The sequence below is a fragment of the Rhinoderma darwinii genome, chromosome 7, assembly GCF_050947455.1.
Source record: "Rhinoderma darwinii isolate aRhiDar2 chromosome 7, aRhiDar2.hap1, whole genome shotgun sequence".
Classification (NCBI taxonomy): domain Eukaryota; kingdom Metazoa; phylum Chordata; class Amphibia; order Anura; family Rhinodermatidae; genus Rhinoderma; species Rhinoderma darwinii.
The window spans coordinates 106,502,147-106,521,557 of NC_134693.1; the positions used below are offsets into that span (position 1 = coordinate 106,502,147).

The 19,411-nt window shown below is 43.6% G+C and overlaps 1 protein-coding gene across 2 annotated transcripts in view; it reads right to left on the reverse strand.

Annotated features, from left to right (window-relative positions):
• The window catches only part of RAC2 (Rac family small GTPase 2), an 85,235-nt gene that overhangs the window by 29,941 nt on the left and 35,883 nt on the right, over nt 1-19,411 (reverse strand). For both annotated transcript variants that reach the window (XM_075832336.1, XM_075832337.1), the window contains exons 2-3: nt 18,736-18,807; nt 5,073-5,190 (exon numbers count right to left, since the gene is read on the reverse strand). In XM_075832336.1, the coding sequence (XP_075688451.1) occupies nt 5,073-5,190; nt 18,736-18,807 (190 nt within the window). The remainder of the gene's footprint in view (nt 1-5,072; nt 5,191-18,735; nt 18,808-19,411) is intronic.

Below are 19,411 nucleotides of genomic sequence, written 5' to 3' on the forward strand. Positions count from 1 at the left end.
ACGGCCGTAAAAAACGCGACATTAATTTAAAAACGTCTGAAAATCAGGAGCTGTTTTTTTCCCTTGAAAATAGCTCTATATTTTGAGAAGATTTCGAGTTTGCGTGTGAACATACCCAGACGTTTTTTAAGCCACCCGCTTTTTCAAGACGGCCGTGTAAAAAAGACGGCCTGCTGGAACGCCGTTTTTCCCATTGAAATCAATGGGCAGATGTTTGGATGCGTTCTGCTTCCGATTTTCTGGGCCGTGGAGGCCGTTTACGGCCCGAAAAACAGCCGAAAATAGCCTGTGTGAACATACCCTTACCGTGCTACTATTACCTTTATAGTGTGCTTATTTGTGTGTTATTGACTATTCAGCACATTGCAATATTTCTGTGTTCCTCTGGGACTTGTAGTACTGCTTGCTGAACTTTCAATACTAGTGTCTATCTGGGTAGACTTCTGTTGTTTATCCAAGGTGACCACATGATTGGTCACTTAGAATGCCACTTATTCTTTTAATGCACATCTAATAAAAGATAGATTTTATTATTCACAATTAGAGATGAGCGAACTTATGAAAAGTTCGCTTCGGCTAGTTCACCGAATTTCACGAAAAAGTTCGATTCGGACCGAACTAGTTCTGACCGAACCTGTAATTTCCGTGCACCGAGCATGGTACTGTCCAGGGTGCTGAAAGAGTTAATGGGCTGCACTAACTCTTTCAGCAACCTTGACAGTACATGCTCGGCGCGCGGAAAATACAATTTTAATGTAATAAAAAATTTAAAAAAATACGTTCATACTTACATTCCTCCTGTCCGGCCTCCAGCGATAACGTTTCATCCATGTCGTCGCTCGCTGCAGCCAATCACAGGCTGTAGTGGCGGTCACGCACGTCACGTGACCGCCTCTCTAGAGCCAATCACAGGCTGCCGCGGCCTCTGCAGCCAATCACACGCTCCTCTCCTGAAATATTCTGTGCTGCTGTGAACTCTGCTCTTACCATTACGTAGCTCTCAGTCTGTTACCTCTCCTCCACTCCTGTCCTCAATAACACCTTCACATGATTGGCAAGTCACCACCCCGCACAAGATCCGCACGCTCATCTCCTAAAATACTCTGTGCTGCCTTAAACTCTGTGGACAGGTCAGGATCCTGTTTCTTTTAAATGCTGCTGGGGAACCCGCTCGATCCACTATATAAGGCTGCGCCTCCATCCTCTTCTGCCCCAGTCACTTATTCCCAAGCACTGTAGCGCAGCCTTAGGCCTCATTTACACGAGCGTAATATACGCGCGTGCGACGCGCGTGCTTTTCACGCGTGTCGTACGCACCTATATTAGTCTATGGGGCAGTGTAGACGATGCGTGAATTTTGCGCAGCGCGAGCGCGTTGCGTAAAACTCACGACATGTTCTATAATCGTGCGTTTTTCGCGCATCACGCACCCATTGAAGTCAATGGGTGCGTGAAAACCACGCATGCCGCACGGAAGCACTTCCGTGCGAACTGCGTGATTCGCGCAAGAGCTGTCAAAAGGATGAATGTAAACAGAAAAGCACCACGTGCTTTTCTGTTTACAAACATCCAAACGGAGTGTCAAATTAGAGATGAGCGCACCGAACTTCACCGGGTTCGGCCGAACTCGTTTCGACCGAACCCGGCAAAAAATGTTCGGGTACGCGACGGCAGGAGACAGTCACTGTCCACGGTGCTGAAAGAGTTAAACTGGTTCAGCACCATGGACAGTGACTTCCGATCACAATATACATGAACGTGTAAAAAAAAAAAGAAGTTCTGACTTACCGAGAACTCCCGGCTTCTTCCTCCAGTCTGACCTCCCGGGATGACAATTCTGTCCAAGTGACAGCTGCAGCCAATCACAGGCCAAGCACAGCCTGCAGCCAATCACAGGCTGCAGCGGTCTCATGGACTGCCGCGTCATCCCGGGAGGTGGGGCCGGATGACAAGAGAGGGACGCGTCACCAAGGCAACGGCCGGGAGACCGGACTGGAGGAAGCAGGAAGTTCATGGTAAGTATGAACGTCTTTTTTTGATTCACAGGTTGGTGTATATTGTGATCGGAACTCACTGTCGCGGGTGCTGAAAGAGTTACTGCAGATCAGTTAAATTGAGATAGAAAAGACCCTAGAAGCTGGCAGGGATGTGTAATTCAAATAGACAGATGCAATGTGCTTGAGCACAGATATCCCAATTTCCCAGCTACTACTTGAATAGTGGCATTAAATAAAACGTAACTTTTAATATTGAACTTTAGAATTGAGGTGCCATGAGAGACGGTAAACGTACAACATTGAATTGGAATAAAAATATACTGAGTCGGTTAGCGTGGTATTAGAGATGTGAGAGGTATTAACATCTCATGGACGTAATGGGGCTCGTATGTACGGCAGCTGCAGACTGCCTGAAGAGCCTGTGTCCTCCGTAGGATAGAGTGCAAAAGCTAAACAGCGACTGAGTTAGATTTAAAAGAGCACTAGCCCCCCCGACATGTTTCACTGCTGAGCAGCGTCTACAGGGGATAATTCGGGGCTAAGAGTTACTGCAGATCAGTTAGCTCTTTCAGCACCTTGGACAGTGATGGGCGTCGACTAGCCTCATCTCTATGATGGCGGCTGCGCAAAAATCACGCAGCCGCGCATCATACACGGATGACACACGGAGCTGTCAAATTCCTTTTGCGCTCGCAAAATGCAGTGTTTTTTGCGCGCGCAAAACGCACACGCTCGTGTAAATCAGGCCTAATATAGTGGATCGAGCGGGTTCCCCAGCAGCATTTAAAAAAAACAGGATCCTGACCTGTCCACAGAGTTTAAGGCAGCACAGAGTATTTCAGGAGATGAGCACGGCCGGGCACGGCCGGCCACGGGCAGCCGGTCGTTTTTCCGAGCCGTGCTCCCATTATAAAGTATAGGAGCACGGCCCGTAAAATAAAAAAATAGAACATGTTCTATCTTTTTAACGGCACGGAAGGTACCCGTGGCTAACAGAAGTCTATGGGCCCGCTATTTCGGGTCGTAATTACGACCCGTAATAACGGGTGTTTTTACGGTCGTGTGCACCCGTCATTACGGCAGCGTTGCTAGGCGACGTCAGTAAATAGTCACTGTCCAGGGTGCTGAAAGAGTTAACTGATCGGCAGTAACTGTTTCAGCACCGTGGACGGTGAATTCCGATCAGAATATAAGTAACCTGTAAAAAAAAAAAGACGTTCATACTTACCGAGAACTTTCTGCTTCCTCCAGTCCGGTCTCCCGGCCGTTGCCTTGGTGACGCGTCCCTCTAGACATCCGGCCCGACATTCCTGGATGACGATACAGCCGATGTGACCGCTGCAGCCAATCACAGGCTGCCGCGGCCTCTGCAGCCAATCACAGGCTGCAGCGGCCTCTGCAGCCAATCACAGGCTGCCACGTCAGGAAAGAAGGTCGAACTGGAGGAAGAAGAGGGACTCGTCACCAATACAACGACCGGGTACGTATGAAATGCTTTTTATTTTATTTTTAATCAGCAGCCTCTTTTCTCTATCAGTGATTTATAGAGAAAAGTGGCTGCCGATTTGTATAATATTTTTGACCGGGTTCGGTCAAAACGTGTTCGGCCGAACCCGGTGAAGTTCGGATTCACTGCGAACCGAACTTTTCCCGATGTTCGGACCGAAACCGGGTTCGGTTGTCCCGGTTCGCTCATCTCTATTCACAATATTTATTTTTCCGCTACGGTCTCAGTGACAAACATAGGAATGGACACAAAAGAAAGGAGATGCACCAGTCTTATCCTTACACCTTTCCTTCCTTTTGGTGTTTGGTAACTATTTTTATTTAGTCTACTTTTGAACATGCATTTTTTTCTGCCATTTTTAAAGTCTTATAGACCCCAAAATCACCACAAACCAAAACACTTAGGCCTTATTCACACAAGCGCATTTCACGTCCGTGTTACGCGTGTTAAAACAACGGACATCACACGGACCTACGCAATTCAATGGGGACATTCAGTGTTTTTCATGCAGCGTGAGACTCACTGCATGTCCTATTCTTGTGCATCACGCACACCCATTGAAGTCAATGGGTGCGTGAAAATCACGAACAGCACACGGACGCACATCCGCGTGCTGTCCGTGTTTTTCACGCACCAGTTGCTACAGAAATAATGAGGAAAAATAAAACACCTTCAATTTTTTTTGCTGACGTAAAAAACGTGTGACATTTGGATGACAAATGCGCGTAAAAAACGCAGACGCGCACCGTACACGGATGCCACACGGAACTGCAAAACGGACACACTCGTGTGAATAAGGCCTTTTGTAGTGTTTTCTACAGTATATTTCACTGAAGACTTTAAAGTAACATCTGGCCGCTGCATATTTGACCTTCTGTAAAAAAAAATGCCATAAAACAAATGGCAACTAAAACACCACAAAAAACTGTGTGAACCAAGCCTAAAGGACACGGTGCATACAATTACTTATGTTCCTTATCGGAAAAAGCCCATGATAGCAAAAGTTTCCATTGCAAGGTTATGTTCACACGCTAAACAAAACACGGCTGTAAAGTGCGGAGCTGTTTTCAAGGTAAAACAGCCTCTGATTTTCAGCCATTTTTTAAGCTTAAGCATCAAGTGTTTTTAATGCCTTTTTTACAACAGTTTTTGGAGCTGTTTTTCTATTGACCCAATGAAAAACGGCCCCAAAATCGGCTCAAGAAGTGACATGCACTTCTTTTTACGCCCCGTCGGAATGAACTGCAGTTTTTCCCATTGAAATGAATGAGCATTCAGCTTCCGTATTTTCAGCCATTTTTCGGGGCTTTTACGGCCCGAAAAACTGCTGAAAATAGGCCGTGTGAACATACCCTAAATCTTCACCTAAAGGGGATGGCACTCAAAAACATTTCACACTTGCGTTAATTGCTATAGGCAACGACTCAATTTTTTTCTTGCTTTCATTTTGATAAGAAAAAGTCCTATTTATGTTTTTCCCCTTCAGAATAATTTTGATGTCAGAGAACTTGTGGTGTCCCTAGAAAAGTGATTGTCCTCCATTTTATCACGTGTCAGAAAATACTCACTGTCTGGGGGTAAGAAAGTGGCCTCAGACGATCATAGTCCTCTTGTCCTGCTGTATCCCATAATCCCAGATTCACTGGCTTACTGTCCACCATGACATTAGCTGAATAGTTATCGAACCTGTTGGAGAATGGCGATAGCTACTTATTCAACTAATATTTACACCATTTCAAAAACATTTTAGACAAAAACATTAAAAGAAAATATCATTCCCTGAGCATTGATAATGTTCTTGTTCCCTTTTTGTACAGTCCCTGTTAATTTAAGTGCATTGCCCAGCAGGGAGTTATAGTTTACACAGGAGTGAGCACTGAAGGGTAAGGCCTTATGCACACGACCGTAGCCATGTGCACGGCCGTGATTTTCGGGTCGGCCGGCCGCGGAGTTACACCCGCGAGCCACCCGCAAATCGCAGGCCGTGCACATAGCCGCGTCCATTATTACCTATGAGCCTGGACCGCAGAACACGGCCATAATAAGACATGTCCGTTCTTTCTGCGGTCCAGGCTGGAGGTAATGTATATTCATTGTCACGACACTGCAGTAATGTTATAGTGTGTGTATGTGGCTGCATATAGCGATATAGCTATATCGCTATGTGCTGTGTAAATGAATGGAGAGAAGTGCATGATACTGATTGGTCAGCCTCATACACTTCTCTGTACAACGCCCACTTGGGTCTAAAGTAAAAACACGCCCACTTGGGCATTAAGAAACTAATTAGCATAAAGCTAAAAATCGCTCATAAAGAGGTAAAAATAGATAGTTTTTCTAAATAAAAAGCATTGCTGTCACCTACATTATAGCGCCTATCTCCTTATGTAGGAGATAGGGCACTTATAATGTGGTGACAGAGTCTCTTTAAGGAGAGAGGGTAAAGTTGGTGCCAAATACCTCTGGCAGTATTTATTTCCTTAGGGACAGTATAAAATAGTGTAGTATAGTGTTAGCCAGAAACAATATGCAATGTTAAATACTTCTGTGTCAAAAAAGACAAAAGTATAGCAGGTATGATACCTTTATTGGCTAACCATAAAAGCTTGCATATAGAACTTTTATGGTTAGCCAATAAAGGTATCATACCTACTATACTTTTGTCTTTTTTGACACAGAATCAAATTTCCTTGGAGAAAAAGGGTCACTCATGGTGAAATTTAATATGCCCGATTCTTTCTCTACGGACGTCGGACAATAGGGGACAGTTGGGATGTCCCCATACATAGATTGTATTCGATTGTTGGCAGATCTTGTCGAAATTCATAAGATCTGCCAATATTTATCTAATATGTTTGGTCAACCATAATCTGCTCTGTGACAGCCATCTGTACTCTTTCCTTTGATATTGTTGACGTTAAGGGTATGTGCACACACACTAATTATGTCCGTAATTGACGGACGTATTTCGGCCGCAAGTAGTGGACCGAACACAGTGCAGGGAGCCGGGCTCCTAGCATCATACTTATGTACGATGCTAGGAGTCCCTGCCTCGCTGCAGGACAACTGTCCCGTACTGTAATCATGTTTTCAGTACGGGACAGTAGTTCCACGGAGAGGCAGGGACTCCTAGCATCGTACATAAGTATGATGCTAGGAGCCCGGCTCCCTGCACTGTGTTCGGTCCGGGACTTGCGGCCGAAATACGTCCGTCAATTACGGACGTAATTAGTGTGTGTGCACATACCCTTAGTCTACTTATCTTTTTTAGACAGTAAGGGTATGTTCACATGGGCTATTTTCCGCCAATTTTCGGGCCATAAACGGGCCGAAAATCGGCTAAAAGATCGGAAGCAGAACGCCTCCAAACATCTGCCCAGTGATTTCAATGGGAAAAACGGCGTTCTGTTCCGACGGGGCGTTTTTTTATGCGGCCGTTTTTAAAAAAAAAAACGGGCGCAAAGAAAGAGGTGCATCTCACTTATTTTGCCGTTTTTTGGAGCCGTTTTTCATAGACTTTATATATAAAAACAGCTCCAAAAATGGCCGTTGAAAACACTGCGAAAAACACAACTTTGAATAAAAACGTCTGAATATGAGGAGCTATTTTCCCTTGAAAACAGCTCTGTATTTTCAGACGTTTTTTATTTTGTGTGTGAACATACCCTATAACAGACTTGCCGTAGAGTCATGACCCTCTACCTTCTAGTAATAATGTGGTGATAACATTCACTATCACTGTAGGCTGTAAAATGAGATGTGTTTTTAAATGTTTTACTAGTGTAGCCTGTTGTGCTGACATCTAAAATAACATAACAAATGTAAAATATGCAATATTGGAAAATTTCCTTTTGCATGCATAGAGGTCAATTTTAAAAAATACTGCCATAAAGAATTCATCAGAACAGATGTGTCACTTTCTGATGATGTCCCTTTAAATTAGGATTATTTACCATTGATGGTAATATCAGTTGTATCTGCAATGCCCTTCAGGGAAAAACCAACATCATATAGCAAATCAGAAATCACTAAAAAAAAAATTCTAGTAATCACAAATTAATGAGGTGGTTTTATGGAGGAAATCTGAGCACCATAATAAAGTTGACAAATAGCACCTTTTTTCCCCAGTAATTTTGTAAGTAAAATCAATCTGAAAACTACATTTTCACCTTTCCGTCAACCAGGTATCAATTTTTTTGGTGTAAAGTATTACTTTTTCACATAGTAAAAATTACAGCTGAATATCGGTGTAAATATATTTCTGTAGACAGAACATTATTGAAAAATGTCAGAAAAGCAATTTTCTTCTAGCATTTGCAGTCAACTTGTGATTACAGCTTTTTGGCCCAGTGCATAATATACTACTGGAAGTGCTACACTTTATGTTTTTTGGTATCTTCATTTACTCACAGTGGAGGCCAGCTATAAACTATGAAATTACTGACAAGCGTCACTACACTCCACATAGGATTTGACACAGGGAGATTTTTGCTTTCGTGTCTAGCTTAATGCCAATGTTCATGTATTTTTGGGGTATATTTTGGCTGCAAATCCTTTAAATATTGACCATTAAAGTCAATGTCCACCCTTGAAATTTTTTTTGCTTTTAATCTAAATAAGCTCAAAATTCTGTGCTGATAAATATCTGAATAGTGTTTATAATATATCTTCCTAGGTGTCAGGGCTTTGTTTTCAGTAGAAAAAGCAAAAATATCTTATTACAGAAAAAGGCCTATTTCTCCCCTGATCAGACTCCTCTTCTAACCTCTCCTGCCTCGTGCACTGATCACTCACTCTCAATTCACGGATAAAATCCATCATTAGTAAGTCATTGATTAAGCTTGATTATCAACTGACTGGGATAAGAAGTTGTAACTGCTGCCCATAGAAGTCTATGGAGAGGGGAGGAGGAGGAGGGAGCAGCTGCCGAGAGAGAGATACATACAGATGGTGCTGCTTCTATTAAGTATTCTTCTGATTCCCCCAGTTCTGCATCTACATCTATATAATGTCCTCCCCGCTGCTGCTTCTGTGTGAATATCAGAGTGAGAGATAGGGGAACAGGATCTCCTCTTCTCGGTGATGCAGTGTATGGGAGACATCATAGCAACTAGTCTCCACCCACTCTAAAGCGGAGTTCACAAACAAATGAGAATTATAAATAAAGCCTGCAGAGGGGGAAAACTGCTCATAAATAGCGCGAAAAAGTGTTATTCGTCATGTACACACACGACAGCTTATTCTGAGAAATCACGTAAAACAACACTTTGGGCCATGCACACGACCGTAAAAATTCTCGGTAATTACGGACCGTAATACGGTCTGCAATTACGGACCCATTCGCTTCTACTGGCTGCGGACACCTTTCCGTATCGCTACGGATAGTTGTCTGTGCCATGGAAGTGTACCGCAAAAGATAGGACATGTCCTATCTTGCTTTTTACGGGCCGTGCTCCCATACTTTGCCTTACTCTTTGAAATATCCTGGCTGCCTGCATCTGCCCCTAGAGGGGGCATAGGAGCTTTTTGCATACTGGTATACATTGAACTTCAACTTAAACAGTATGCAGTGAGATTTTTTTGATTGTAGATTTATTTTTTATTCTATTTTCTGTACATGACTAAGGGGGCAGCGATTTTACCTGAGAACCTTTTAACAGAATTTAGAGATGTGCTTTACAGCAGCCACGTGGACCATAGGAACCGGTGAACAGGAAGGCACCCATTGACTTCTATGGGAAAGATTTCTAGGCATGCTCTCTGGCCTGTGTAGAGGTAATTATGCATGTAGGAAAGTGGAGCTGTGTCCATCACTTATTGTTACTGGTAGATCTTGTGTTATCTATATAGAGGTATTATCTGTCATTGTAATCCTGCCTGTGATGATAAAGAGATTCTATTGATAAGTGATTTTTACAGAACAGGAAGTGTCAGTCTATTGTGAGGCTCAGTGGCCAGAGTAAAAACTGCAATACTTTAGGAATTTAGAAAAATTATTTTAAAATATTTTTATCATAAACCCTTAATTTCAACAATAGGTCACCTCGTGATGACACATTCCTTTTAAGTTTCCTTTAGTGGTGACTAGGCAGAGGGCGTATTATGTCTATGCAGAGGATTTGAAGACATGTTTTCTCCATAAAGTAAAAACTCTGGAGGATTTTTTCTTAGAACTCTGAATTACTCTTGGAAATGTATGAATAAATTGACAATTGGGGGTTATTATTTAACTTGTCAGTGGGGTTTGTAATTACACAATCTGGTACTGTCCAATCCATGCAGAACACCCTATTGACAATTTGAAAAGTGGAATGGTAAATTCTAATCGTCAATTTATTCATAAATTTCCAGTAGGAACAACAGAACAGCACAACATGGAGCTCTGATAGAAAATGCTTGAGAGCTAAAGATACTTTTAGAGTATTTATTAAAACAGACATGTAAGGAGAGCCGACAGATCCTCTTTAAATACATGTAAATATAACTCCCTGACTTGTCCTTGTTTTTGACATCTTTTAACCCCTAAAGGAGGACAGCCTCACAGAGATGCAGAAGACCTGCTGAATATTCTGCATCGCTGGGAGGTTTTCCGCTCTAATTGCACAGCGTTACAGCGATGCACAAGGCAACGCCTACTGCGGAGAGATTAGGTCTCCTCCTCTCTGTCCCTTTACTCAAAATGATCATATTAGCCACCAAACGGAGCAGGGGAAATAGCAGGACACGCAGAGGCAATACATTTACAATACAAAAATATTTATGAAAAAAGATGCACCTTCAAATGAAAAAAAAGCAGAGACCTCACACGGCAACATGCGTGAAAAAATTTTATATTATAGGTCCTGGAATGCAGGGAGGCAAAAACGGAAAGATATGCTGCATCCTCAAGGCCAAAATGAGCTGGGTTCTTGAAGGGGTTGTCCACCACCATACAACTGATTACCTATCCACCGGATAGGTCATCAGTATATGAACGGTGGGGGTCCGACACCGGACCACGCGCCGATCAGGTTCTCTGGCTGCCACCGGGCACCGGACGTCCATGCCAGAAGCAGATGGCTCAGGCCACGGAATAGAGGCCGAGCTATGCAATGTACGGAGCCAACTGCTTCCAGTTCCGTACATTGCATACTGAGCAATGACTTTCGGTGCCAGCAGGCAGCCGAAGCAGCTGATCGATGCGGGGTCCCAATGTCGGACCCCCACCGATGATATACTGATGACCTATCCCGTGAATAGGTCATCAGTTGTCGGGTAATGGACAACCCCTTAACCCCTTCAAGACACAGCCTGTTTTGGCCTTCAGGACACAGCCAATTTTTTCAAATCTGACATGTTTCACTTTATGTGGTAATAACTTCGGAATGCTTTTACCTATCCAAGCGATTCTGAGATTATTTTCTCGTGACACATTGGACTTTATGTTACTGCCAAAATTTGCTCAATACATTAAGTATTTAATTGTGAAAAACACCAAAATTTAGCGAAAAATTGCAAAAATTTGCATTTTTCTAAATTTATATGTATCTGCTTGTAAGACAGATAGTAATACCACACAAAATTGTTGCTAATTAACATCACCCATATGTCTACTTTAGATTGGCATCATTTTTTGAACATCCTTTTATTTTTCTATGACATCACAAGGCTTAGAACTTTAGCAGCAATTTCTCACATTTTCCAGAAAATTTCAAAAGGCTATTTTTACAGGGGCCAGTTCAGTTGTGAAGTGGATTTTAGGGCTTAGGGTATGTGCACACACACTAATTACGTCCGTAATTGACGGACGTATTTCGGCCGCAAATCCCGGACCGTACACAAGTACATAAGTATGATACTAGGAGCCCGGCTCCCTGCAGTGTGTTCGGTCCACTACTTGCGGCCGAAATACGTCCGTCAATTACGGACGTAATTAGTGTGTGTGCACATACCCTTATATATTAGAAACCCTCGATAAGTCACCCCATTTTAAAAACTTCACCCCTCAAAGTATTCAAAACAGCATTTAGAAAGCTTCTTAACCCTTTAGATGTTTCACAGGAATTAAGGCAAAGTAGATGTGAAATTTTCACATTTATTTTTTTTTTTGCAGAAATTCATTTTTCATCTATTTTTTTTGTAACGCAGAAAGTTTTACCAGAGAAACGCAACTCAATATTTATTGCCCAGATTCTGCACTTTTTAGAAATACCCCACATGTGGCCCTGGTGCACTTATTGACTGAAGCACAGGCCTCAGAAACAAAGGAGCACCTAGAGGATTTTGGGGCCTCCTTTTTATTAGAAAATATTTTAGGCTCCATGTCGGGTCTGAAAGGCTCTTGCGGCACCAAAACAGTGGAAATCCCCCAAAAGTGACCCCATTTTGGAAACTATACACCTTGAGGAAATTATCTAGGGGTATAGTGAGCATTTTGACCCCGCAGGTTTTTTTGCAGAAATTATTGGAAGTAGGCCGTGAAAATGAAAATCTACATTCTTTCAAAGTAAATGTAGGTTTAGCTAATTTTTTCTAATTTCCACAAGGACTAAAAGGAGAAAATGCACCACTACTTTTGTAAAGCAATTTCTCCCGAGTAAAACAATACCCCGCATGTGGTCATAAACGGCTGTTTGGACACACGGCAGGGCTTAGAAGGGAAAGAGCGCCATTTGGCTTTTGGAGCTCAAATTTAGCAGGAATGGTTTGCGGAGACCACGTCACATTTGCAAAGCCCCTAAGGGACCAAAACAGTGAAAACACCAAAAAAGTGATTCCATTTAGGAAACTATACCCCTTGAAGAATCCATCTAGGGGTGTAGTGAGCATTTTGAACCCACAGGGGTTTCATAGATTTTATTAGAATTGGGCAGTGAAGATAAAAAAAATCCTTTTTTTCCAATAAGATGTAGCTTTAGCTCAAAATTTTTCATTTTCTCAACAAATAAAGGAATAAAAGAACCCCAACATTTGTAAAGCAACTTCTCTGGAGTACGGCAATACCCCATTTGTGGTCATAAACTGCTGTTTGGGCATACGGCAAGGATCAGAAGAGAAGGAGCGCCATTTGGCTTTTGGAGCACAGATTTTGCTGGATTGGTTTCTTGACACCATGTCACTTTTGCAAAGCTCCTAAGGTACCAGTACAGTGGAAACTCCCCAAAAGTGACTCGATTCACAAAACTACACCCCTTGAGGAATTAATCTAGGGGTGTAGTGAGCATTTTGACCCCACAGGTGTTTCATAGATTTTATTAGAATTGGGCAGTGAAAATAAAAAAAAATCATTTTTCTTCAATAAGACATAGTTTTAGCTGAAAATGTTTCATATTCTCAACAAATAAATGAAAAAAAGCACAGCAACCCTTGTAAAGCAACTTCTCCTGTGTACGGCAATACCACATATGTGGTCATAAACTGCTGTTTGGGCACAGAGTAGGGCTCAGAAGGGAAGGAGCGCCATTTGGCTTTTGGAGTACAGATTTTGTTTGATTGGTTTCTGGTCGCTATGTCGCATTTGCAAAGTCCCTGTGGGACCAAAACAGTGGAAACCCCCCAGAAGTGACCCAATTTTGGAAACTACACCCCTCAAGGTATTCACCTAGGGGTGTAGTGAACATATTAACCCCACAGGTGATTGGCAGAAATTGGTGTGCACTCGATGTTGCAGAGTGAAAATGGTTTTTCAATAGATATGCCAATATGTGGCGCCCAGCTTGTGCTACTGGAGACACACACCCCAAAAATTGTTAAAAGGGTTCTCCCGGGTATGCCGATGCCATATATGTGGAAGTAAACTTCTGTTTGGGCACACTGTAGGGTTCAGAAGGGAGGTAGCGCCATTTGGCTTTTGGAGTGTGGATTTTGCTTGTAGTAGTCTTGTTTTGAGTCTTACTGGTGTTTCCGTTTATAATGTGGGGGTACATGTAAGGCGGGTGGAGTATATAAGGGGCATAGTCAGGTGGTATAGTGGGGTAAAAAAAACAATAAAATAATTCATAGATGTGTTACGCTGTGACACAATCCTTTCTGCACAGGCCGGTGTCGGACTAATAAATGGTCCTGTAATGACCGGGGGGTAGGGAAACGGACAAGTGAGCCCTAATCTACCCACCACTCTGTCCCTGCCTACTTGCAACGACCCGCCCTAGGCGACGGGGTACAACTGGGCGGCGGTCCCTGCACTCAGTAAGTGCACGACAAACATACAAGGGAATACAAGCAAGGGAAAGGGGCAGTTGCCCACGGCAAAACCGTGAGCAACCAGAGTGGTGAACGAGCCGAGTCAAGCCAGGAGTGTGCGAGGTACCAAACGAAGAGCAGAAGAGTAGTCAGTAAGCCAGGGTCTGTATGGAGCAGGAACAAAATAGAAGGAGCTGTAGCTGGGCCAGGAAACCACACGAAAAAGAATAACAAGCAAGGAGGAACAGGAAATGCTAAATAGACAGAGGGCGGGAGCTAGCTGAGTCTGGCCAGGCTACGATAGGCTCTCCCACTCCTAAGCCTGCCAGCCTGAGTGGTGGAAGCTGGAGTCAGTCTCAGGGATGTAGATTCAGGTGCTGACTGATTAATTAAGGGAGTTAACCCCGAAGCTGTGTCTGGCAGATCCTTTACAGTACCCCCCCTTTTATGAGGGGCCACCAGACCCTTTCTAAGTGGACCTGGCTTACTGGGGAAATGCAGGTGGAACCTCCTGACCAATACCCCAGCGTGAACATCCCGGGCGGGTACCCAAGTCCTCTCCTCGGGCCCGTAACCTCTCCAATGGACCAGGTACTGGAGGGAGCCTTGGACCATCTTGCTGTCCACAATCCTGGCCACCTCGAATTCCACCCCCTCAGGGGTGAGGACGGGAACAGGAGGTCTCCTCGAGGGAGTCAAGGACGGGGAGCAGCATTTAAGGAGGGAGGCATGAAACACGTCGTGTATACGAAAAGACGAGGGTAACTCCAGCCGGAAGGAGACAGGATTGAGGACCTCAATGACCTTATACGGCCCAATAAACCGGGGAGCAAACTTCTTGGACGGAACCTTGAGACGCAAGTTCCTAGACGACAACCACACCAGATCCCCGACCATAAACAGGGGGTTAGCAGAACGTTTTCTATCAGCCTGAGTTTTTTGTACGCTCTGGGACGCCTCTAGGTTCTTCTGAACCTGGGCCCAGACTGTGCACAGTTCCCGATGAACGACCTCTACCTCGGGATTGTTGGAACTACCAGGTGAAACGGAGGAGAACCGTGGATTAAACCCAAAATTACAGAAAAAGGGGGAGACCCCTGACGAGTTACTGACCCGGTTATTAAGGGAAAATTCGGCGAGGGGAATGAATGAGACCCAATCATATTGACAGTCAGAGACAAAACACCTTAAGTATTGTTCTAGAGATTGATTAGTCCTCTCCGTTTGACCATTGGTTTCAGGATGGAAGGCAGAGGAGAAGGACAGATCAATGCCCAACTTCATACAGAAGGCTCTCCAAAACAATGAAACAAATTGTACCCCTCTGTCCGAAACAATATTGACAGGGACCCCATGAAGACGCAGGATGTGTTTGACAAACAAGGTAGCCAACGTCTTGGCGTTGGGTAGTTTCTTGAGGGGCACAAAGTGGCACATCTTACTGAAGCGGTCTACCACCACCCACACCACCGACTTACCTTGGGATGGAGGCAAATCGGTGATAAAATCCATGGAGATATGTGTCCAAGGTCTCTGGGGAATGGGCAATGAACGCAGTAAGCCCGCTGGTCGGGACTTGGGAGTCTTGGACCTAGCACAAACCTCACAAGCGGCGACGTAGGCCTTAACGTCTTTAGGCAACCCAGGCCACCAATAATTTCTGGTAATGAGGTGTTTGGTACCCAGGATGCCTGGATGACCAGATAGTGCGGAGTCATGATTTTCCCTAAGTACCCTTAGCCGGAATTGCAGGGGAACAAACAGCTTGTTCTCAGGAAGGTTCCCGGGAGCTGAACCTTGATCAGCAGCAATTTCAGAGACTAAATCAGAATCGATCGAGGAAATGATTATACCTGGAGGCAAAATACAAGCAGGATCTTCCTCCGAAGGAGGGCTGGCCATGAAGCTACGCGACAAAGAATAACAAGCAAGGAGGAACAGGAAATGCAGGTATAAATAGACAGAAGGCGGGAGCTAGCTGAGTCTGGCCAGGCTACGATAGGCTCTCCCACTCCTAAGCCTGCCAGCCTGAGTGGTGGAAGCTGGAGTCAGTCTCAGGGATGTAGATTCAGGTGCTGACTGATTAATTAAGGGAGTTAACCCCGAAGCTGTGTCTGGCAGATCCTTTACAGGTCCTTACTTATTCCCCTTTTGGTCCACACTCGAAATCTTTGCAGTTTGAGGAATTTTGCTGGGAAGTGTTGTCCTGGTATAATACGGGCACCCTTCCAGCGGATATGTTTGGGCTCTCCCCTTCCTGGTTCCCTAATTTTAGGGGCCTTGATAATTCGCCACTTGAAACAGAAGAAACGTTCCCCTCGGGCTGCACAACTGCATATTTTTATTTCCTGGCTTATTGGTGCCTTCGCTAATTTTATTTTTTCATAGACGTAGTGGTATGACGGCTGTTTTTTTTTTTTGTGGGACGAGCTGTAGTTTTTATTGGTACCATTTTGGGGTACATGCGACTTTTTGATCACTTGTTATCCTTTTTTTTTTGGGAGGCAAGGTGACCAAAAAACAGCAATTCTGGCATATTTTTTTAGTTCTTTTTATACAGTGTTCACCACGCGTTATAAATTACATGTTACCTTTATTCTGCGGGTCAGTCCGATTCCGGTAATACCTAATTTATAGCACTTTTTTATGTTTTACAACTTTTTGCACAATAAAATAACTTTTGTAAAGAGAATGGATTTTTTCTGTCGCCAAGTTGTGAGAGCCATAACGGTTTTACATTTTTCGTCGACGGAGCTGTATGAGGGCTTGTTTTTAGCGAGACGAGTTATAGTTTTTATAGGTTCCATTTTTAGGTACATGCGACTTTTTGATCACTTTTTATTTCAATTTTTGGAAGACAAAGTGACCAAAAAATAGCAATTATGTCAGTATTTTTTAGTTATTTTTTAAACGGCGTTCACTGTGCAGAATAAATAACATAATATTTTTATAGTTAAGGTCGTTACGGTCGCATTGATACCAAATATGTATGGCTTTATTATTTTTTTCAATAATAAATGACTTGATAAGGGAAAAAGGGCGATTGTGTTTTGTGTTATTATTTGAAACTTGTATTGTATTTTTTACAACTTTTATTTTTACTTTTTTTTTACACTTTTTTTTACACTTTTCTTTAGTCCCACTAGGGGACTTGAAGGTCCAACTGTTTGTTTGATGTTCTAATACATTGCACTACCTATGTAGTGCAATGTATTAGAACTGTCAGTTTACGGGGCCTAATCGGCTAACGTAAAGGCAGATAGGAAGCCATTGTTAGGCATCCTGTTGCCATAGTAACAGTCGCCAGCCTTGCCATCGTATGGCAGGGCTGCCGATTGCATACAAACCACTTTGATGCAGCGATTGCATTGAATCGCTGCATTGAAGGGGTTAATGGCAGGAATCGGAGCTAGCTCCGGTTCCTGGCGATAGATCGGGGTGTCCGCTGTAACATACATCGGACAACTGCTGATGACGCCGGCTCAGCTTCTGAGCCGGAAGCTGAGCCGGCGCCATCTTGCCGATGGTACCGGAAGCCTCCTGGGCCCCGCCGACGACGGGGCATAGGAGGATTCCGTTACTGGCAGACCGGGAGGTAATATTAGCCCTCCGATCGCCTTTGCAGCCACCGGCAACCCAGCGATCACGTTGCTGGGGTGCCGGTGGCTATAAACTCCTCACATGCTGCGATCTCTATTGAACGCAGCATGTGAGGGCTTAATCGGTCGGATCGGATGCTAGCTCCGGTCCTGGCCGATACCTCAGGGTGCCAGCTGTAACATACAGCTGTCACCCGGCGGTGATGTCGCTGGCTCAGCTCCTGAGCCAGCTCCATCTCTTTCACGTACAGTTACGTGGAATTGCGGGAAAACACCAGCTCCCATGACGTAACTGTACGTGAAATTGCGGGAAGAGGTTAAAGAACACGGCTCATTTTGTCCTTGAGGATGTAGCATATCTTTCTGTTTTTGCCTCACTGCATTCCAGACCTAAAACGTATAATTTTTTTCACTGACCTAGCTTTGTGAGGTCTCTTTTTTTCTTCTTCATTTGAAGGTGCATCTCTTTTCATAAATTTTTTGTCCGTGTTTAAGTTTAATTTATATAATGATTTTTAAGTGTATTGTGCATAAAATTAAATGTTACCATATTTTTTGTGCTCTTTCTGTAGTTCTTTTAATACCTTAAAGGGGTTGTCTGGTCATGGGGCGATTTTTCATACGGATGACCTATCAACAGGGTAGGTCATCAGTATATTACCAGTGGGGGTCCGACACCCAGACCTCGCACTGATGAGTTGCCTGCGGCACCATAAGCTATGCAGTGTTCAGTTCCAGAAGCAGAAGGCTCCAACCACTGTATAGCCGCTCTGCTCCTATTCACTTGAATAGGAAGAGAGCTGCAGGAACCCAGAATGGCCACTATGCAATATATGGAGTCATCTGCTTCTGGCACCAAACACTGCATAGCTTATGGTGCCGGAGGCAGCTGATTGGTGCGAGGTCCGGGTGTCGAGCCCCCACCGATCATATACTTATGAACTATCCCATGGATAGATCATCAGTATGAAAAACCTCCCCATGACCAGACAACCCCTTTAAATCGAATGTAAAGGTTGTAATGATTAAGGGGATATATAATATGAACTTATGTCACCGATACAGGTAATGTCATGGGCAGCTGAGGAGAAGGAGCCATCAGAACAAGCAAAAAAGGGGAATCTTGGGGTAAATGCATGCCTCCCAATGGTCCCGGATCGAGTGGGACAGTTCTGGATTTTCGGGCGATGCCCTGCTGACTCTTGAGGCCTGCGGCATGTACCTGTTTTAATTGCATTTGCCTCTTTGCGATCTTTGAATGTTGGGAGGTATGGGTAAATGCACAGCAACAGGAAGCAAGGTATTTTAATGTCATCGAGTTTTGCAAGTGGAATTATACATTCATTATATTAAATTATGTTGCAGCATGCATCTTTTATCTTCAGTTTAATCCGAGTTATTATGAGGTTAATCCTCATTTCTGTACTTTTGCTGGGGATCCTACTACTGGTGAGCAAAAGATTGTACTTACACAGTCGGGATATATTCTCCAGGGAAGGCATTGGTTGTATAACTGATCAGCAGACATGTTTTTCCCACCGCTCTGTATGAGAAAGACAAAACCATCATGTAAGTAGAGGAACATATCTAATTATTTTATAGTGTAGCACATTTACAGAACAAACATGACCGAAAGGAGTTTTCCGGGACATTAACATTAATGACCCATCCTTAAGATGTGCCATCGATGTTTGATTGGTGACGGTCACACTTCCGGGAACCCCACCTGTCACCACACTGAAGGCAGCTGCACCTCATCCCATTTATTGTTTCCATGGGCACATAGGCTCGTCTGTACAAGCAGCTGTATCTGGTACTACAACTTCTCCCATTCATTTGATTAATTTAACATCAATGTTAAAGTTCAGGAAAACCCCTTTAAAGCAAGGATCTATTGCTGTGGGGCAGACCATAGTTTATCAAGATGCTGATTTAAATACATGTTGCATTCAATCCAAACTTAAAGGCTATGTCCACCATTGAAAATATATATATATTTAAAAAAAATAATAATAAAAGTGTATCAGTGTGATTGGTGCAACTTTAAAAATATTTTTTGATAAAATGTAATTACACTTTTTCAGATACAACTGCATTGTATCCTGTATACAGAGCAACTCTATCCTGCACTGAAACCTGTATCCGAC